This window comes from Carassius carassius, chromosome 22 (genome assembly GCF_963082965.1).
Source record: "Carassius carassius chromosome 22, fCarCar2.1, whole genome shotgun sequence".
NCBI lineage: Eukaryota > Metazoa > Chordata > Actinopteri > Cypriniformes > Cyprinidae > Carassius > Carassius carassius.
The window spans coordinates 22,774,687-22,791,804 of record NC_081776.1 but is presented as its reverse complement, the minus strand read 5'-3'; the positions used below and the strand labels follow the sequence as shown (position 1 = coordinate 22,791,804).

The 17,118-nt window shown below is 40.4% G+C and overlaps 1 protein-coding gene across 1 annotated transcript in view; it reads left to right on the top strand.

The window, feature by feature from the left end:
* The window catches only part of LOC132099244 (deleted in malignant brain tumors 1 protein-like), a 64,496-nt gene that overhangs the window by 42,330 nt on the left and 5,048 nt on the right, over positions 1–17,118 (top strand). The window contains exons 36-51 of the mRNA XM_059505687.1: positions 150–455; positions 2,877–2,921; positions 3,047–3,352; positions 4,542–4,847; positions 5,999–6,037; positions 6,163–6,468; positions 9,060–9,365; positions 10,385–10,429; positions 10,555–10,860; positions 11,880–11,924; positions 12,050–12,355; positions 13,088–13,207; positions 13,313–13,497; positions 13,761–13,921; positions 14,103–14,348; positions 14,591–14,753. Coding sequence (XP_059361670.1) covers positions 150–455; positions 2,877–2,921; positions 3,047–3,352; positions 4,542–4,847; positions 5,999–6,037; positions 6,163–6,468; positions 9,060–9,365; positions 10,385–10,429; positions 10,555–10,860; positions 11,880–11,924; positions 12,050–12,355; positions 13,088–13,207; positions 13,313–13,497; positions 13,761–13,921; positions 14,103–14,348; positions 14,591–14,753 — 3,191 coding nt within the window. The remainder of the gene's footprint in view (positions 1–149; positions 456–2,876; positions 2,922–3,046; positions 3,353–4,541; positions 4,848–5,998; positions 6,038–6,162; positions 6,469–9,059; positions 9,366–10,384; positions 10,430–10,554; positions 10,861–11,879; positions 11,925–12,049; positions 12,356–13,087; positions 13,208–13,312; positions 13,498–13,760; positions 13,922–14,102; positions 14,349–14,590; positions 14,754–17,118) is intronic.

The following is a 17,118-nucleotide window of genomic DNA, read 5'->3' as shown; positions in this document are numbered from 1 at the left end:
CTGCCTCACAGCCAGGAGTCAGAGGTAAAGAGACTGGGGAGGATGAAACTCCACTATTATTACAACTTTCCCTCATCAAAATTACAAACAAACAATCAAAAAAATCTAATGACCTGTTCTTCTATCGTTCTATTGTTTCTGACTAATAGCTGTCAGGTTGGTGAATGGATTCAACCTCTGTTCTGGAAGAGTGGAGGTTCTCCACAATGGAACCTGGGGAACAGTGTGTGATGATCTGTGGGATTCAACAGACGCGGCAGTGGTGTGTCGAGAACTGGGCTGTGGGAATGTCACAGAGGCAAAGCGCTCTGCTTATTTTGGACAAGGTTCTGGACAAATATGGTTGGATGATGTTCAGTGCCGTGGAAATGAATCTACACTGACAAACTGTTCATCAAATGGATGGGGATCCCATAACTGTGGGCACCAAAAAGATGCTGGAGTCATCTGCCAAAGTGAGTCACAGGACATTTTCTCAATAGCAATACAACACCATCTCACGATCCAAATAACATGATCTACTTTAATGAACCAAACTATGATTCGAAGATTTCATTCCTATTTGTACGTTTCAAACGGCACAACAAAATTTTCCAATTATGTACCATTTATTCCTCAATTACGGGGTCAAGTTCGCCAACAGCCAGGGTTGCCAGATTTTCACAACAAAACTCACCAAATTGTTAAAACAAGCTCAAATCTAGCCCAATCTGGGGGTAAAATAAAAGTTTTTTTGGTAAGGTTTCTGGTAAATTTTGCATTCCAGGGGATAAATATCACGTTATTGGGGTTGCTCCAACCCGTGGCAATAATGTTAAAGTATTCAAATTCCAAGAGAAAACCATGGACCCGGCAACACTGCCAACAGCATGCACGCATTACTGTTTAGTAGGTTTGTTCGGTCCTAGCACCCCCAGTGGTGACTCTAGGAAAAGTCGATGAAAGGCTATGAGTACATTTAGCTTCATTTGTAACTTTGTAACTTTTCCCCAGCTGGTGGCATTAGCTAAATGAATTAGCCTGATCTCAATGCAAGACACTGAATTTTGTTCCAATTTGCAAAGGTACTGCCTCACTTCTGGCATGGCATGTTTGCGGTCGACTTTCTTAGCATGTTAACTGCAAATTATATATAGAATAAAAAAATCTATTTCTTGTTTACCATCCACTTGGATATCACTTTCACTGTGGGGAAGATCACACAAATAAAGAAATCCATTCTCGAACAGTAATAAACTTTGATTATCTCTCTTCTTCTGTGATAGGCCAGGCACAAACTAGCACAGCACCACGGACAGGTAATTATACACATTTGAATTAGAACCAGATCTGATTTTCTCACAAGCTCAAAAACTGCCTTAAACATTTGATTGAAATGAACAAACTTGAAGCACTGCAATCAGTCTGACATGCAAACAGTGTGCAGCATCCACCTGGATGATGCGACGGCAGCCATATTGCGCCAGAACGCCCACCACACACCAGCTTACTGGTGGAGAGGAGACATAGTGATGAAGCCAATCTGTGGATATGGGGATTGTTAGGAGGCCATGATGGTCAGAGGCCAATGGGCGAATTTAGCCAGGATGTCGAGGTCACACCTCTACTCTTTTCGAAAGACTTCCTGGTATTTTTACTGACCACAGAGAATCAGGACCTCGGTTTAACGTCTCATCCGAAGGACGGTGCTTGTTGACAGTATAGTGTCCCCATCACTACACTGGGGCGCTAGGCCCCACACAGACCACAGGGTGAGCACCCCCTGCTGGCCTCACTAGCACCTCTTCCAGCAGCAACCTAGTTTTCTCAGGAGGTCTCCCATCCAGGTACTGACCAGGCTCAGCCTTGCTTAGCTTCAGTGGGAAACCGGTCTTGGGCTCCAGGGTAATATGGCTGCCGTATCATGGTCCAAATAACATGATCTACATTAATGAACCAAACTATCATTTGAAGATTTCATTCCTTTTAAACATTTCAAACGTTACAACAAAATTTTCCAATTATGTACCATTTATTCCTCAATTATGGGGTCAAGCTCCACAACAGCCAGGGTTGCCAGATTTTCACAACAAAACTCACCAAATCGCTACACAAAACAAGCCCAAAACTAGCCCAATCTGGGGGTAAAATACAAGATTTTTTTGGTTAGGTTTCTGGTAAAATTTGCATTCCATGGGTAAATATTACGTTTTTGGGGTCGCTCCAACCCGCAGAAATAATGTTAAAGTATTCAAATTCCAAGAGAAAACCATGGACCCGGCAACACTGCCAACAGCATGCATGCATTACTGTTTAGTAGGTTTGTTTGGTCCTAGCACCCCCAGTGGTGACTCTAGGAAAAGTCAATCAAAGGCTATAAGTACATTTATCTTCATTTGTATCTTTGTAACTTTTCCCCAGCTGGTGGCATTAGCTAAATGAATTAGCCTGATCTCAATGCAAGACACTGAATTTTGTTCCAATTTGCAAAGGTACTGCCTCACTTATGGCATGGCATCTTTGCGGTCAACTTTCTTAGCATGTTAACTGCAAATGGTATAGAGAATTAAAAAATCAATTTCTTGTTTACCATCCATTTGAATATCACTTTCACTGTGGGGAAGATCACACAAATAAAGAAATCTATTCTCGAACAGTAATAAACTTTGATTATCTCTCTTCTTCTGTGATAGGCCAGGCACAAACTAGCACAGCACCACGGACAGGTAATTATACACGTTTGAATTAGAACCAGATCTGATTTTCTCACAAGCTCTAAAACTGCCTTAAACATTTGATTGAAATGAACAAACTTGAAGCACTGCAATCAGTCTGACATGCAAACATTATCAGCAAAATATAATGTTGTGTATTTTTGTGTTTGTTTTTTTCTCCAGTGACAGCGACATTGAACACGACTGCCTCACGGCCAGGAGTCAGAGGTAAAGACACTGGGGAGGATGAAACTCCACTATTATTACAACGTTCCCTCATCAAAATTACAAACAAACAATCAAAAAAATCTAATGGCATGTTTTTCTATCTTTCTATTGTTTCTGATAAACAGCTGTCAGGTTGGTGAATGGATCCAACCTCTGTTCTGGAAGAGTGGAGGTTCTTCACAATGGAACCTGGGGAACGGTGTGTGATGATCTGTGGGATTCAACAGACGCGGCAGTGGTGTGTAGAGAAGTGGGCTGTGGGAATGTCATAGAGGCAAAGAGCTATGCTTATTTCGGACAAGGTTCTGGACAAATATGGTTGGATGATGTTCAGTGCCGTGGAAATGAATCTACACTCACAAACTGTTCATCAAATGTATGGGGATTCCATGACTGTGGGCACCAAGAAGATGCTGGAGTCATCTGCCAAAGTGAGTCACAGGACATTTTCTCAATAGCAATACAACAGCATCTCATGATCCAAATAACATGATCTACTTCAATCAACCAAACTATCATTCAAATATTTCATTCCTTTTTTTTACGTTTCAAACGGCACAACAAAATTTTCCAATTATGTACCATTTATTCCTCAATTATGGGGTCAAGCTCCACAACAGCCAGGGTTGCCAGATTTTCACAACAAAACTCAACAAATTGCTACACAAAACAAGCCCAAAACTAGCCCAATCTGGGGGTAAAATACAAGTTTTTTTGGTTAGGTTTCTGGTAAAATTTGCATTCCAGGGGAAAAATATCACGTTATTGGGGTCGCTCCAACCCGCGGCAATAATGTTAAAGTATTCAAATTCCAAGAGAAAACCGTGGACCCGGCAACACTGCCAACAGCATGCATGCATTACTGTTTAGTAGGTTTGTTTGGTCCTAGCACCCCCATTAGTGACTCTAGGAAAAGTCGATCAAAGGCTATGAGTACATTTCGCTTCATTTGTATCTTTGTAACTTTTCACCAGCTGGTGGCATTAGCTAAATGAATTAGCCTGATCTCAATGCAAGACACTGAATTTTGTTCCAATTTGCAAAGGTACTGCCTTACTTCTGGCATGGCATCTTCGTGGTCGACTTTCTTAGCATGTTAACTGCAAATTATAAATAGAATAAAAAAATCAATTTCTTGTTTACCGAACGTTTGAATATCACTTTCACTGTGGGGAAGATCACACAAATAAATAAATCTATTCTCGAACAGTAATAAACTTTGATTATCTCTCTTCTTCTGTGATAGGCCAGGCACAAACTAGCGCAGCACCATGGACAGGTAATTCTACACCTTTGAACTAGAACCAGATCTGATTTTCTCACAAGCTGTAAAACTGCCTTAAACACTTGATTGAAATGAACAAACTTGAAGCACTGCAATCAGTCTGACATGCAAACATTATCAGCAAAATATAATGTTGTTTATTTTTGTGTTTGTTTTTTTCTCCAGTGACAGCGACATTGAACACGACTGCCTCACGGCCAGGAGTCAGAGGTAAAGACACTGGGGAGGATGAAACTCCACTATTATTACAACGTTCCCTCATCAAAATTACAAACAAACAATCAAAAAAATCTAATGGCATGTTTTTCTATCTTTCTATTGTTTCTGATAAACAGCTGTCAGGTTGGTGAATGGATCCAACCTCTGTTCTGGAAGAGTGGAGGTTCTTCACAATGGAGTCTGGGGAACGGTGTGTGATGATCTGTGGGATTCAACAGACGCGGCAGTGGTGTGTAGAGAACTGGGCTGTGGGAATGTCATAGAGGCAAAGAGCTATGCTTATTTCGGACAAGGTTCTGGACAAATATGGTTGGATGATGTTCAGTGCCGTGGAAATGAATCTACACTCACAAACTGTTCATCAAATGTATGGGGATTCCATGACTGTGGGCACCAAGAAGATGCTGGAGTAATCTGCCAAAGTGAGTCAAAGGACATTTTCTCAATAGCAATACAACAGCATCTCATGATCCAAATAACATGATCTACTTCAATCAACCAAACTATCATTCAAATATTTCATTCCTTTCTGGGGGTAAAATACAAGTTTTTTTGGTTAGGTTTCTGGTAAAATTTGCATTCCAGGGGAAAATGATCCAAATAACATGATCTACTTCAATGAACCAAACTATCATTCAAATATTTCATTCCTTTTTTTTACGTTTCAAACGGCACAACAAAATTTTCCAATTATGTACCATTTATTCCTCAATTATGGGGTCAAGCTCCACAACAGCCAGGGTTGCCAGATTTTCACAACAAAACTCAACAAATTGCTACACAAAACAAGCCCAAAACTAGCCCAATCTGGGGGTAAAATACAAGTTTTTTTGGTTAGGTTTCTGGTAAAATTTGCATTCCAGGGGAAAAATATCACGTTATTGGGGTCGCTCCAACCCGCGGCAATAATTTTAAAGTATTCAAATTCCAAGAGAAAACCGTGGACCCGGCAACACTGCCAACAGCATGCATGCATTACTGTTTAGTAGGTTTGTTTGGTCCTAGCACCCCCATTGGTGACTCTAGGAAAAGTCGATCAAAGGCTATGAGTACATTTCGCTTCATTTGTATCTTTGTAACTTTTCCCCAGCTGGTGGCATTAGCTAAATGAATTAGCCTGACCTCAATGCAAGACACTGAATTTTGTTCCAATTTGCAAATGTACTGCCTTACTTCTGGCATGGCATCTTTGTGGTCGACTTTCTTAGCATGTTAACTGCAAATTATAAATAGAATAAAAAAATCAATTTCTTGTTTACCGAACGTTTGGATATCACTTTCACTGTGGGGAAGATCACACAAATAAAGAAATCTATTCTCGAACAGTAATAAACTTTGATTATCTCTCTTCTTCTGTGATAGGCCAGGCACAAACTAGCGCAGCACCATGGACAGGTAATTCTACACCTTTGAATTAGAACCAGATCTGATTTTCTCACAAGCTGTAAAACTGGCTTAAACATTTGATTGAAATTAACAAACTTGAAGCACTGCAATCAGTCTGACATGCAAACATCATCATCAAAATATAATGTTGTGTATTTTTGTGTTTGTTTTTTTCTCCATGTGACAGCGACATTGAACACGACTGCCTCACAGCCAGGAGTCAGAGGTAAAGAGACTGGGGAGGATGAAACTCCACTATTATTACAACTTTCCCTCATCAAAATTACAAACAAACAATCAAAAAAATCTAATGACCTGTTCTTCTATCGTTCTATTGTTTCTGACTAATAGCTGTCAGGTTGGTGAATGGATTCAACCTCTGTTCTGGAAGAGTGGAGGTTCTCCACAATGGAACCTGGGGAACAGTGTGTGATGATCTGTGGGATTCAACAGACGCGGCAGTGGTGTGTCGAGAACTGGGCTGTGGGAATGTCACAGAGGCAAAGCGCTCTGCTTATTTTGGACAAGGTTCTGGACAAATATGGTTGGATGATGTACAGTGCCGTGGAAATGAATCTACACTGACAAACTGTTCATCAAATGGATGGGGATCCCATAACTGTGGGCACCAAAAAGATGCTGGAGTCATCTGCCAAAGTGAGTCACAGGACATTTTCTCAATAGCAATACAACACCATCTCACGATCCAAATAACATGATCTACTTTAATGAACCAAACTATCATTCGAAGATTTCATTCCTATTTGTACGTTTCAAACGGCACAACAAAATTTTCCAATTATGTACCATATATTCCTCAATTACGGGGTCAAGTTCGCCAACAGCCAGGGTTGCCAGATTTTCACAACAAAACTCACCAAATTGTTAAAACAAGCTCATATCTAGCCCAATCTGGGGGTAAAATAAAAGTTTTTTTGGTAAGGTTTCTGGTAAATTTTGCATTCCAGGGGATAAATATCACGTTATTGGGGTTGCTCCAACCCGCGGCAATAATGTTAAAGTATTCAAATTCCAAGAGAAAACCATGGACCCGGCAACACTGCCAACAGCATGCACGCATTACTGTTTAGTAGGTTTGTTCGGTCCTAGCACCCCCAGTGGTGACTCTAGGAAAAGTCGATGAAAGGCTATGAGTACATTTAGCTTCATTTGTAACTTTGTAACTTTTCCCCAGCTGGTGGCATTAGCTAAATGAATTAGCCTGATCTCAATGCAAGACACTGAATTTTGTTCCAATTTGCAAAGGTACTGCCTCACTTCTGGCATGGCATGTTTGCGGTCGACTTTCTTAGCATGTTAACTGCAAATTATATATAGAATAAAAAAATCTATTTCTTGTTTACCATCCACTTGGATATCACTTTCACTGTGGGGAAGATCACACAAATAAAGAAATCCATTCTCGAACAGTAATAAACTTTGATTATCTCTCTTCTTCTGTGATAGGCCAGGCACAAACTAGCACAGCACCACGGACAGGTAATTATACACATTTGAATTAGAACCAGATCTGATTCTCTCACAAGCTCAAAAACTGCCTTAAACATTTGATTGAAATGAACAAACTTGAAGCACTGCAATCAGTCTGACATGCAAACAGTGTGCAGCATCCACCTGGATGATGCGACGGCAGCCATATTGCGCCAGAACGCCCACCACACACCAGCTTACTGGTGGAGAGGAGACATAGTGATGAAGCCAATCTGTGGATATGGGGATTGTTAGGAGGCCATGATGGTCAGAGGCCAATGGGCGAATTTAGCCAGGATGTCGAGGTCACACCTCTACTCTTTTCGAAAGACTTCCTGGTATTTTTACTGACCACAGAGAATCAGGACCTCGGTTTAACGTCTCATCCGAAGGACGGTGCTTGTTGACAGTATAGTGTCCCCATCACTACACTGGGGCGCTAGGCCCCACACAGACCACAGGGTGAGCACCCCCTGCTGGCCTCACTAGCACCTCTTCCAGCAGCAACCTAGTTTTCTCAGGAGGTCTCCCATCCAGGTACTGACCAGGCTCAGCCTTGCTTAGCTTCAGTGGGAAACCGGTCTTGGGCTCCAGGGTAATATGGCTGCCGTATCATGGTCCAAATAACATGATCTACATTAATGAACCAAACTATCATTTGAAGATTTCATTCCTTTTCAACATTTCAAACGGCACAACAAAATTTTCCAATTATGTACCATTTATTCCTCAATTATAGGGTCAAGCTCCACAACAGCCAGGGTTGCCAGATTTTCACAACAAAACTCACCAAATCGCTACACAAAACAAGCCCAAAACTAGCCCAATCTGGGGGTAAAATACAAGATTTATTTGGTTAGGTTTCTGGTAAAATTTGCATTCCATGGGTAAATATTACGTTTTTGGGGTCGCTCCAACCCGCAGAAATAATGTTAAAGTATTCAAATTCCAAGAGAAAACCATGGACCAGGCAACACTGCCAACAGCATGCATGCATTACTGTTTAGTAGGTTTGTTTGGTCCTAGCACCCCCAGTGGTGACTCTAGGAAAAGTCAATCAAAGGCTATAAGTACATTTAGCTTCATTTGTATCTTTGTAACTTTTCCCCAGCTGGTGGCATTAGCTAAATGAATTAGCCTGATCTCAATGCAAGACACTGAATTTTGTTCCAATTTGCAAAGGTACTGCCTCACTTATGGCATGGCATCTTTGCGGTCGACTTTCTTAGCATGTTAACTGCAAATGGTATAGAGAATTAAAAAATCAATTTCTTGTTTACCATCCATTTGAATATCACTTTCACTGTGGGGAAGATCACACAAATAAAGAAATCTATTCTCGAACAGTAATAAACTTTGATTATCTCTCTTCTTCTGTGATAGGCCAGGCACAAACTAGCACAGCACCACGGACAGGTAATTATACACCTTTGAATTAGAACCAGATCTGATTTTCTCACAAGCTCTAAAACTGCCTTAAACATTTGATTGAAATGAACAAACTTGAAGCACTGCAATCAGTCTGACATGCAAACATTATCAGCAAAATATAATGTTGTGTATTTTTGTGTTTGTTTTTTTCTCCAGTGACAGCGACATTGAACACGACTGCCTCACGGCCAGGAGTCAGAGGTAAAGACACTGGGGAGGATGAAACTCCACTATTATTACAACGTTCCCTCATCAAAATTACAAACAAACAATCAAAAAAATCTAATGGCATGTTTTTCTATCTTTCTATTGTTTCTGATAAACAGCTGTCAGGTTGGTGAATGGATCCAACCTCTGTTCTGGAAGAGTGGAGGTTCTTCACAATGGAACCTGGGGAACGGTGTGTGATGATCTGTGGGATTCAACAGACGCGGCAGTGGTGTGTAGAGAAGTGGGCTGTGGGAATGTCATAGAGGCAAAGAGCTATGCTTATTTCGGACAAGGTTCTGGACAAATATGGTTGGATGATGTTCAGTGCCGTGGAAATGAATCTACACTCACAAACTGTTCATCAAATGTATGGGGATTCCATGACTGTGGGCACCAAGAAGATGCTGGAGTCATCTGCCAAAGTGAGTCACAGGACATTTTCTCAATAGCAATACAACAGCATCTCATGATCCAAATAACATGATCTACTTCAATCAACCAAACTATCATTCAAATATTTCATTCCTTTTTTTTACGTTTCAAACGGCACAACAAAATTTTCCAATTATGTACCATTTATTCCTCAATTATGGGGTCAAGCTCCACAACAGCCAGGGTTGCCAGATTTTCACAACAAAACTCACCAAATTGCTACACAAAACAAGCCCAAAACTAGCCCAATCTGGGGGTAAAATACAAGTTTTTTTGGTTAGGTTTCTGGTAAAATTTGCATTCCAGGGGAAAAATATCACGTTATTGGGGTCGCTCCAACCCGCGGCAATAATGTTAAAGTATTCAAATTCCAAGAGAAAACCGTGGACCCGGCAACACTGCCAACAGCATGCATGCATTACTGTTTAGTAGGTTTGTTTGGTCCTAGCACCCCCATTGGTGACTCTAGGAAAAGTCGATCAAAGGCTATGAGTACATTTCGCTTCATTTGTATCTTTGTAACTTTTCCCCAGCTGGTGGCATTAGCTAAATGAATTAGCCTGATCTCAATGCAAGACACTGAATTTTGTTCCAATTTGCAAAGGTACTGCCTTACTTCTGGCATGGCATCTTTGTGGTCGACTTTCTTAGCATGTTAACTGCAAATTATAAATAGAATAAAAAAATCAATTTGTTGTTTACCGAAAGTTTGAATATCACTTTTACTGTGGGGAAGATCACACAAATAAAGAAACTTATTCTCGAACAGTAATAAACTTTGATTATCTCTCTTCTTCTGTGATAGGCCAGGCACAAACTAGCGCAGCACCATGGACAGGTAATTCTACACCTTTGAATTAGAACCAGATCTGATTTTCTCACAAGCTGTAAAACTGGCTTAAACATTTGATTGAAATTAACAAACTTGAAGCACTGCAATCAGTCTGACATGCAAACATCATCATCAAAATATAATTTTGTGTATTTTTGTGTTTGTTTTTTTCTTCAGTGACAGCGACATTGAACACGACTGCCTCACAGCCAGGGGTCAGAGGTAAAGACACTGGGGAGGATGAAACTCTACTATTATTACAACGTTCCCTCATCAAAATTACAAACAAAAAATCAAAAAAATCTAATGACCTGTTCTTCTATCGTTCTATTGTTTCTGACTAATAGCTGTCAGGTTGGTGAATGGATTCAACCTCTGTTCTGGAAGAGTGGAGGTTCTTCACAATGGAGTCTGGGGAACGGTGTGTGATGATCTGTGGGATTCAACAGACGCGGCAGTGGTGTGTCGAGAACTGGGCTGTGGGAATGTCATAGAGGCAAAGAGCTATGCTTATTTCGGACAAGGTTCTGGACAAATATGGTTGGATGATGTTCAGTGCCGTGGAAATGAATCTACACTCACAAACTGTTCATCAAATGTATGGGGATTCCATGACTGTGGGCACCAAGAAGATGCTGGAGTCATCTGCCAAAGTGAGTCACAGGACATTTTCTCAATAGCAATACAACAGCATCTCATGATCCAAATAACATGATCTACTTCAATCAACCAAACTATCATTCAAATATTTCATTCCTTTTTTTTACGTTTCAAACGGCACAACAAAATTTTCCAATTATGTACCATTTATTCCTCAATTATGGGGTCAAGCTCCACAACAGCCAGGGTTGCCAGATTTTCACAACAAAACTCACCAAATTGCTACACAAAACAAGCCCAAAACTAGCCCAATCTGGGGGTAAAATACAAGTTTTTTTGGTTACGTTTCTGCTAAAATTTGCATTCCAGGGGATAAATATCACGTTATTGGGGTCACTCCAACCCGCGGCAATAATGTTAAAGTATTCAAATTCCAAGAGAAAACCATGGACCCGGCAACACTGCCAACAGCATGCATGCATTACTGTTTAGTAGGTTTGTTTGGTCCTAGCACCCCCATTGGTGACTCTAGGAAAAGTCGATCAAAGGCTATGAGTACATTTCGCTTCATTTGTATCTTTGTAACTTTTCCCCAGCTGGTGGCATTAGCTAAATGAATTAGCCTGATCTCAATGCAAGACACTGAATTTTGTTCCAATTTGCAAAGGTACTGCCTTACTTCTGGCATGGCATCTTTGTGGTCGACTTTCTTAGCATGTTAACTGCAAATTATAAATAGAATAAAAAAATCAATTTCTTGTTCACCATCCACTTGAATATCACTTTCACTGTGGGGAAGATCACACAAATAAAAAAATCCATTCTCGAACAGTAATAAACTTTGATTATCTCTCTTCTTCTGTGATAGGCCAGGCACAAACTAGCGCAGCACCATGGACAGGTAATTCTACACCTTTGAACTAGAACCAGATCTGATTTTCTCACAAGCTGTAAAATTGGCTTAAACATTTGATTGAAATTAACAAACTTGAAGCACTGCAATCAGTCTGACATGCAAACATCATCATCAAAATATAATGTTGTGTATTTTTGTGTTTGTTTTTTTCTCCAGTGACAGCGACATTGAACACGACTGCCTCACAGCCAGGAGTCAGAGGTAAAGAGACTGGGGAGGATGAAACTCCACTATTATTACAACGTTCCCTCATCAAAATTACAAACAAACAATCAAAAAAATCTAATGGCATGTTTTTCTATCGTTCTATTGTTTCTGATTAATAGCTGTCAGATTGGTGAATGGATTCAACCTCTGTTCTGGAAGAGTTGAGGTTCTTCACAATGGAGTCTGGGGAACGGTGTGTGATGATCTGTGGGATTCAACAGACGCGGCAGTGGTGTGTAGAGAACTGGGCTGTGGGAATGTCATAGAGGCAAAGAGCTATGCTTATTTCGGACAAGGTTCTGGACAAATATGGTTGGATGATGTTCAGTGCCGTGGAAATGAATCTACACTCACAAACTGTTCATCAAATGTATGGGGATTCCATGACTGTGGGCACCAAGAAGATGCTGGAGTCATCTGCCAAAGTGAGTCACAGGACATTTTCTCAATAGCAATACAACAGCATCTCATGATCCAAATAACATGATCTACTTCAATCAACCAAACTATCATTCAAATATTTCATTCCTTTTTTTTACGTTTCAAACGGCACAACAAAATTTTCCAATTATGTACCATTTATTCCTCAATTAAGGGGTCAAGCTCACCAACAACCAGGGTTGCCAGGTTTTCACAACAAAACTCACCAAATCGCTACACAGAAATCTAGCCCTGTCACGTTATGGGGGTTAAATTAAAGAATCTAGTTTTTTGGTGGAAAATGTGCATTCCTGGGGCTAAATATCATATTATAAATATCATGTTAAAGTAGCCAATTTCCTAGGGAAAACCACAGATCCGGCAACACTGCCAACATTATTCACACACTACTGTTGAGTAGATTTGTTTGGTCATAGCACCCCAGTGGTGAATTTAGGAAAATGTGTTCAAAGGATACGCTTTATGTATTACTGCATTACTTAAAGAGAGGTTAGAAACTGTATGAGTAAAACAGATATAAGCAAATAAAAATATTCATCATTAATTTGCTATTATTAACAAAAATATTGAATTAAATAAATAAAAATAACCCACGTGGATAGTTCAATAGAGGGCTAAAACTTTGTACATATGACCCTGGTGATGTAATTCAGTTAATTTCTATAAGCGTATAAAATGTTCCAACTGCTTCATTCATTCTTTGGTTCTTCTCTTAGGTTTAAATGATCCCTGTTTTGAGCTCAACTGCACGGAGGATGAATGGTGTGGAGAGAAAAATGATGTTTATGGCTGTTTCTGTAACAAGAGTCATCAAAGACCAGACCCAGAATCTTTTGGTTGGACAACATTGCACAACTACAATTCAAATCTACGTTTTAATTAATCAATACATTTTTTATTTAAAGCTTACTTAAATGTTCATAATCTTTTTTTTCTGTCAGATTTCTATGAGGTTTGTAAAAGTAGCTCTGGTTCCATTTCTCTGTCTCGCTGTCAGCTCTTTGAGGCTGGTTTTCCTGCTGACAACTTACACCTCAATGACCCCAACTGCAAAGGAACAGTCTGGAATGGCAGAGTGGAGTTCTATTTTGACAACAATGACCACATCTGTGGTACAAGTCTTTTGGTAGGAGATAGTATGCTATTTAAAACACACTAAGCTCTCACATCTCAGTTTACCACTTAATGAATAATGCTGAAGTACAACTATGGAAAGATTTCTAAGCTTTCTTAATCAAACATTTCCCCCCCATTTTCCAGTCGACTGATGAGTTTTGCTCTTAATACAGTACCTTTTGATGAAATCTGGTCTTAAAAATATCTATAAAAACCTTGTAGAAAAAATCTTGAATTAAATTCAAACTAAAATGTTATTTATCTGGTTCACAGGCCAATGGCACCCACTACATTTATGAGAACTTTATTTTTGGAACGTCGGGCTCGACTGAAGGTCCCATCAGCAGGAAGAGAATTTTGAAGATGAATTTCAGTTGTGTATACCCCCAAACCCAATCGCTTTCTATGAATATGGAAATCAATCCACTAGAGAGGTGGGACTTCAAGTTCTGTCTCTGTTTGTGACTATGTATTTAAAATAAAAAAAAAGTTTTGTATCTGGTAATTTTCTGTAAACTGAGAGCACATTTGTTACTGTATATCTGTAAATTATTCATTAAATTGATACAGAATGCAGCAGTTTTCCACATATCAACCTTACATTTATTTTAACAGCATTGTCCACAAGAAGCTTCCTGCTGGTCAAGGGAGATATCAGGTCAGGATGGTTCCATATCAAGATGCTGAGTTCTCCAAGCCCTTCAATGGGAGTGTGAATGTGGAGCTGAACCAGCAGATGTTTCTGGAAGTTCGTGTAGACGGGGTTGACAGTCGTCAGTTTGCCACAGTGATTGACTCATGTTGGGCTACACCTGAGAACGATCCTAATCACTCTGTCCGCTGGGACCTCATCAGTGGAGAGTAAGGCTTTCCTTGTGTTAGAAGAGCAGAACTTGTTGTTTATTGTGATGCTTTACAGGACCTTCTTATCATTTTTGGGGTACAGATCTTCAGAAAGAACTGCTTTTACGCCACCGTAAATTTGAGGATTTGTGATTCTGGAAATAACTTTTCTGTGTTTTTTGTTGACAATTCTTTTATACAGTGGTCCTTTCATACAGTTCTTTTATACAATGGATGACTGTCACTACTGATATTCTCAGGTGTCCCAGTCCAAATGATGAGACAGTGGAGCTGCTGCAGAATGGAGTCTCCACATCCAGCCGTTTCTCCTTCAGGATGTTTGTCTTCACTGCAAACTCCACTAAGGTTTACGTGCACTGTACTGTTCACATTTGCCTTCTGGCAGGAAACCACTGCTCAACTGTGAGTTTACAAACCCTCTCAAAACATGGTTACAGTAGTTTTTTGTGTGTGTAAATTGATTGCATAATTCCCTTTTAAGAAAACATATGTATACACATACATATACAGTACACGATGGTTGAAAGACATTCCAAGGTGTGCACAGCACAGCTATGAAGTGTCAGGATGTGAAGAGAGAGAACTCAAACGCAGAGGATAAGTGCAACAGTTTATTAGATATAACAGAACATCCAAAAATAATACAACATGTGGTGACACACACACGAACCGAAAACTGGTGTAACAACTCCAGAGCCGTCCATACAGTCATCTGCGGACACAGGCTGTGGAGACCACCTCTTGTGCAATGCCCCAACAGGACATGGAAAAACGAGACAGAGGATCTCGGCCACACGGCCAACGAAAGACTCCTCGTCTAGACGTCCTGAGCACAACAGTGGAAAAAGGTGAGAAAACAGACACACAGCACAGTCACAATGACAACCCGAAATCTACTGACAACAAGAGACAGAGACAGCAGGGAATATAAGGGAGAATGTGAACAAGCGACAGGTGAGGGCAATCAACTCGTGATCTGCACGAGCTGCAGAAAATGACAGGACACAGACCACAGGGAAGCTGGTGAAGCACCCTGAACCATGACTGCACCCCCCCCCCCCCCTCAGGGACACCTCCTGGCGTCCCCGGATGACTCACCATGACGCAGATGGAATTGGTCAATGAGAGCGTGATCCAGAATGTCACGAGCTGGAATCCAGCATCTCTCTTCTGGACCATGATAACCTCTACCCCTCCGTCTCACATCAAGGAGCCGCCGTACTGTATAAGCCGGAGACCCCTCAATGTGTCTAGAAGGCGGAGAGACAGAGGTCTGGGGCTGAAGGGGGGAGCGAATGATGGCCTTTATCTTATGCTGCGTTTCCACCGAAATTACCTGGAACATTTGTACCAGGAACTTTTTTTCCCAGGAACTTTTTTCCCCCCAGACCTGTTGCTTTCTGCGTTTCCACCGCGGTGTAAAGTACCAGGAAGATTAGGCAAATAGACTGGTGACGTAGGTCTGCGCGCGTTTCTCAATACAAAGTACGCTGATTTTGGGCGTGCATTCTCGGTAGTGCGGACTTTGTGCATTCGACTCGGGAGTGTGATGTCCGCGATGACGCAAATCCAGAAAATCTGCAAACAGCAGCGTACCCTACTTGATAACTTCAGTCAGCTGACCATGGCTACTATTTTCCTCTCTGTGTATTTACAATAAAACGAAATCAAATACCACTGCCTCCTTTCGTTTTCATTTAAGCATAATAACAGCTGCAGACATGTACTTAGTTCAGGGATATGTGTATACAGCCATTACAATGAAACGAAATATTATATAGATTTGCCTTTTTTATTTTCATTTTAACATATAGATAAGTTGAATACAGACCAAAGATAACCTGTTAGATTTACCCAAAACGAATTATATTTTATTTTTAACCACTAAAGAGACATCAGAGCCAGCGGCACACATCAGAAGGTCTAGCCGACGTGAGGCTGCTTCTCGGCGGATAGATGATCACTGAGCTCCCGCTGATCGCGTGGAGTTCACAGTCACTGAGATCGGCGAAACACATTTTTAAAAAGGCGCTGTCTTTATAAATAAACCACAGATTTGAGTTTTAAACAACTACATTCTTGCCTGAAATACTTTTAAAATTACATTTCATGACACAATAAAACAGTAATATTTTGAACATGATCTGAAAAAATGGTGGTTGAACTCAATCAATGCTGCATGAACTCAACTCGCTTTGGCTACAGCGATTTTCCTCTCAGTATATTTACAATAAAACGAAATAGGATATCAAATACCACTGCCTCCTTTCGTTTTCATTTAAACATAATAACAGCTGCATAAATGTACTTAGTTCAGGGATATACAGCCATTACAATGAAACGAAATATTATATAGATTTGCCTTTTTAATTTTCATTTTAACATATAGATAAATTGAATACAGACCAAAGAAAACCTGTTAGATTTAACCCGCAGCTGAATTATATTTTATGTTTAACCACTAAAGAGAAATCAGAGCCAGCGGCACATATCAGAAGGTCTAGCCGAGGTGAGGCTGCTTCTCGGCGGATACATGCGCACTGAGCTCCCGCTGATCGCGTGGAGCTCACCGTCTCTGAGATCGGCGAAACACATTTTTAAATAGGCGCTGTCTTTATTAATAAACCACAGATTTGAGTTTTAAACAACTACATTCTCGCCTGAAATACTTTTAAAATTACATTTCATGACACAATAACAGAAATATTTTGAAAATGTTGATCCGAATAAATGGTGGTTGAACTCAACCAATGCTGCGTGAACTCAA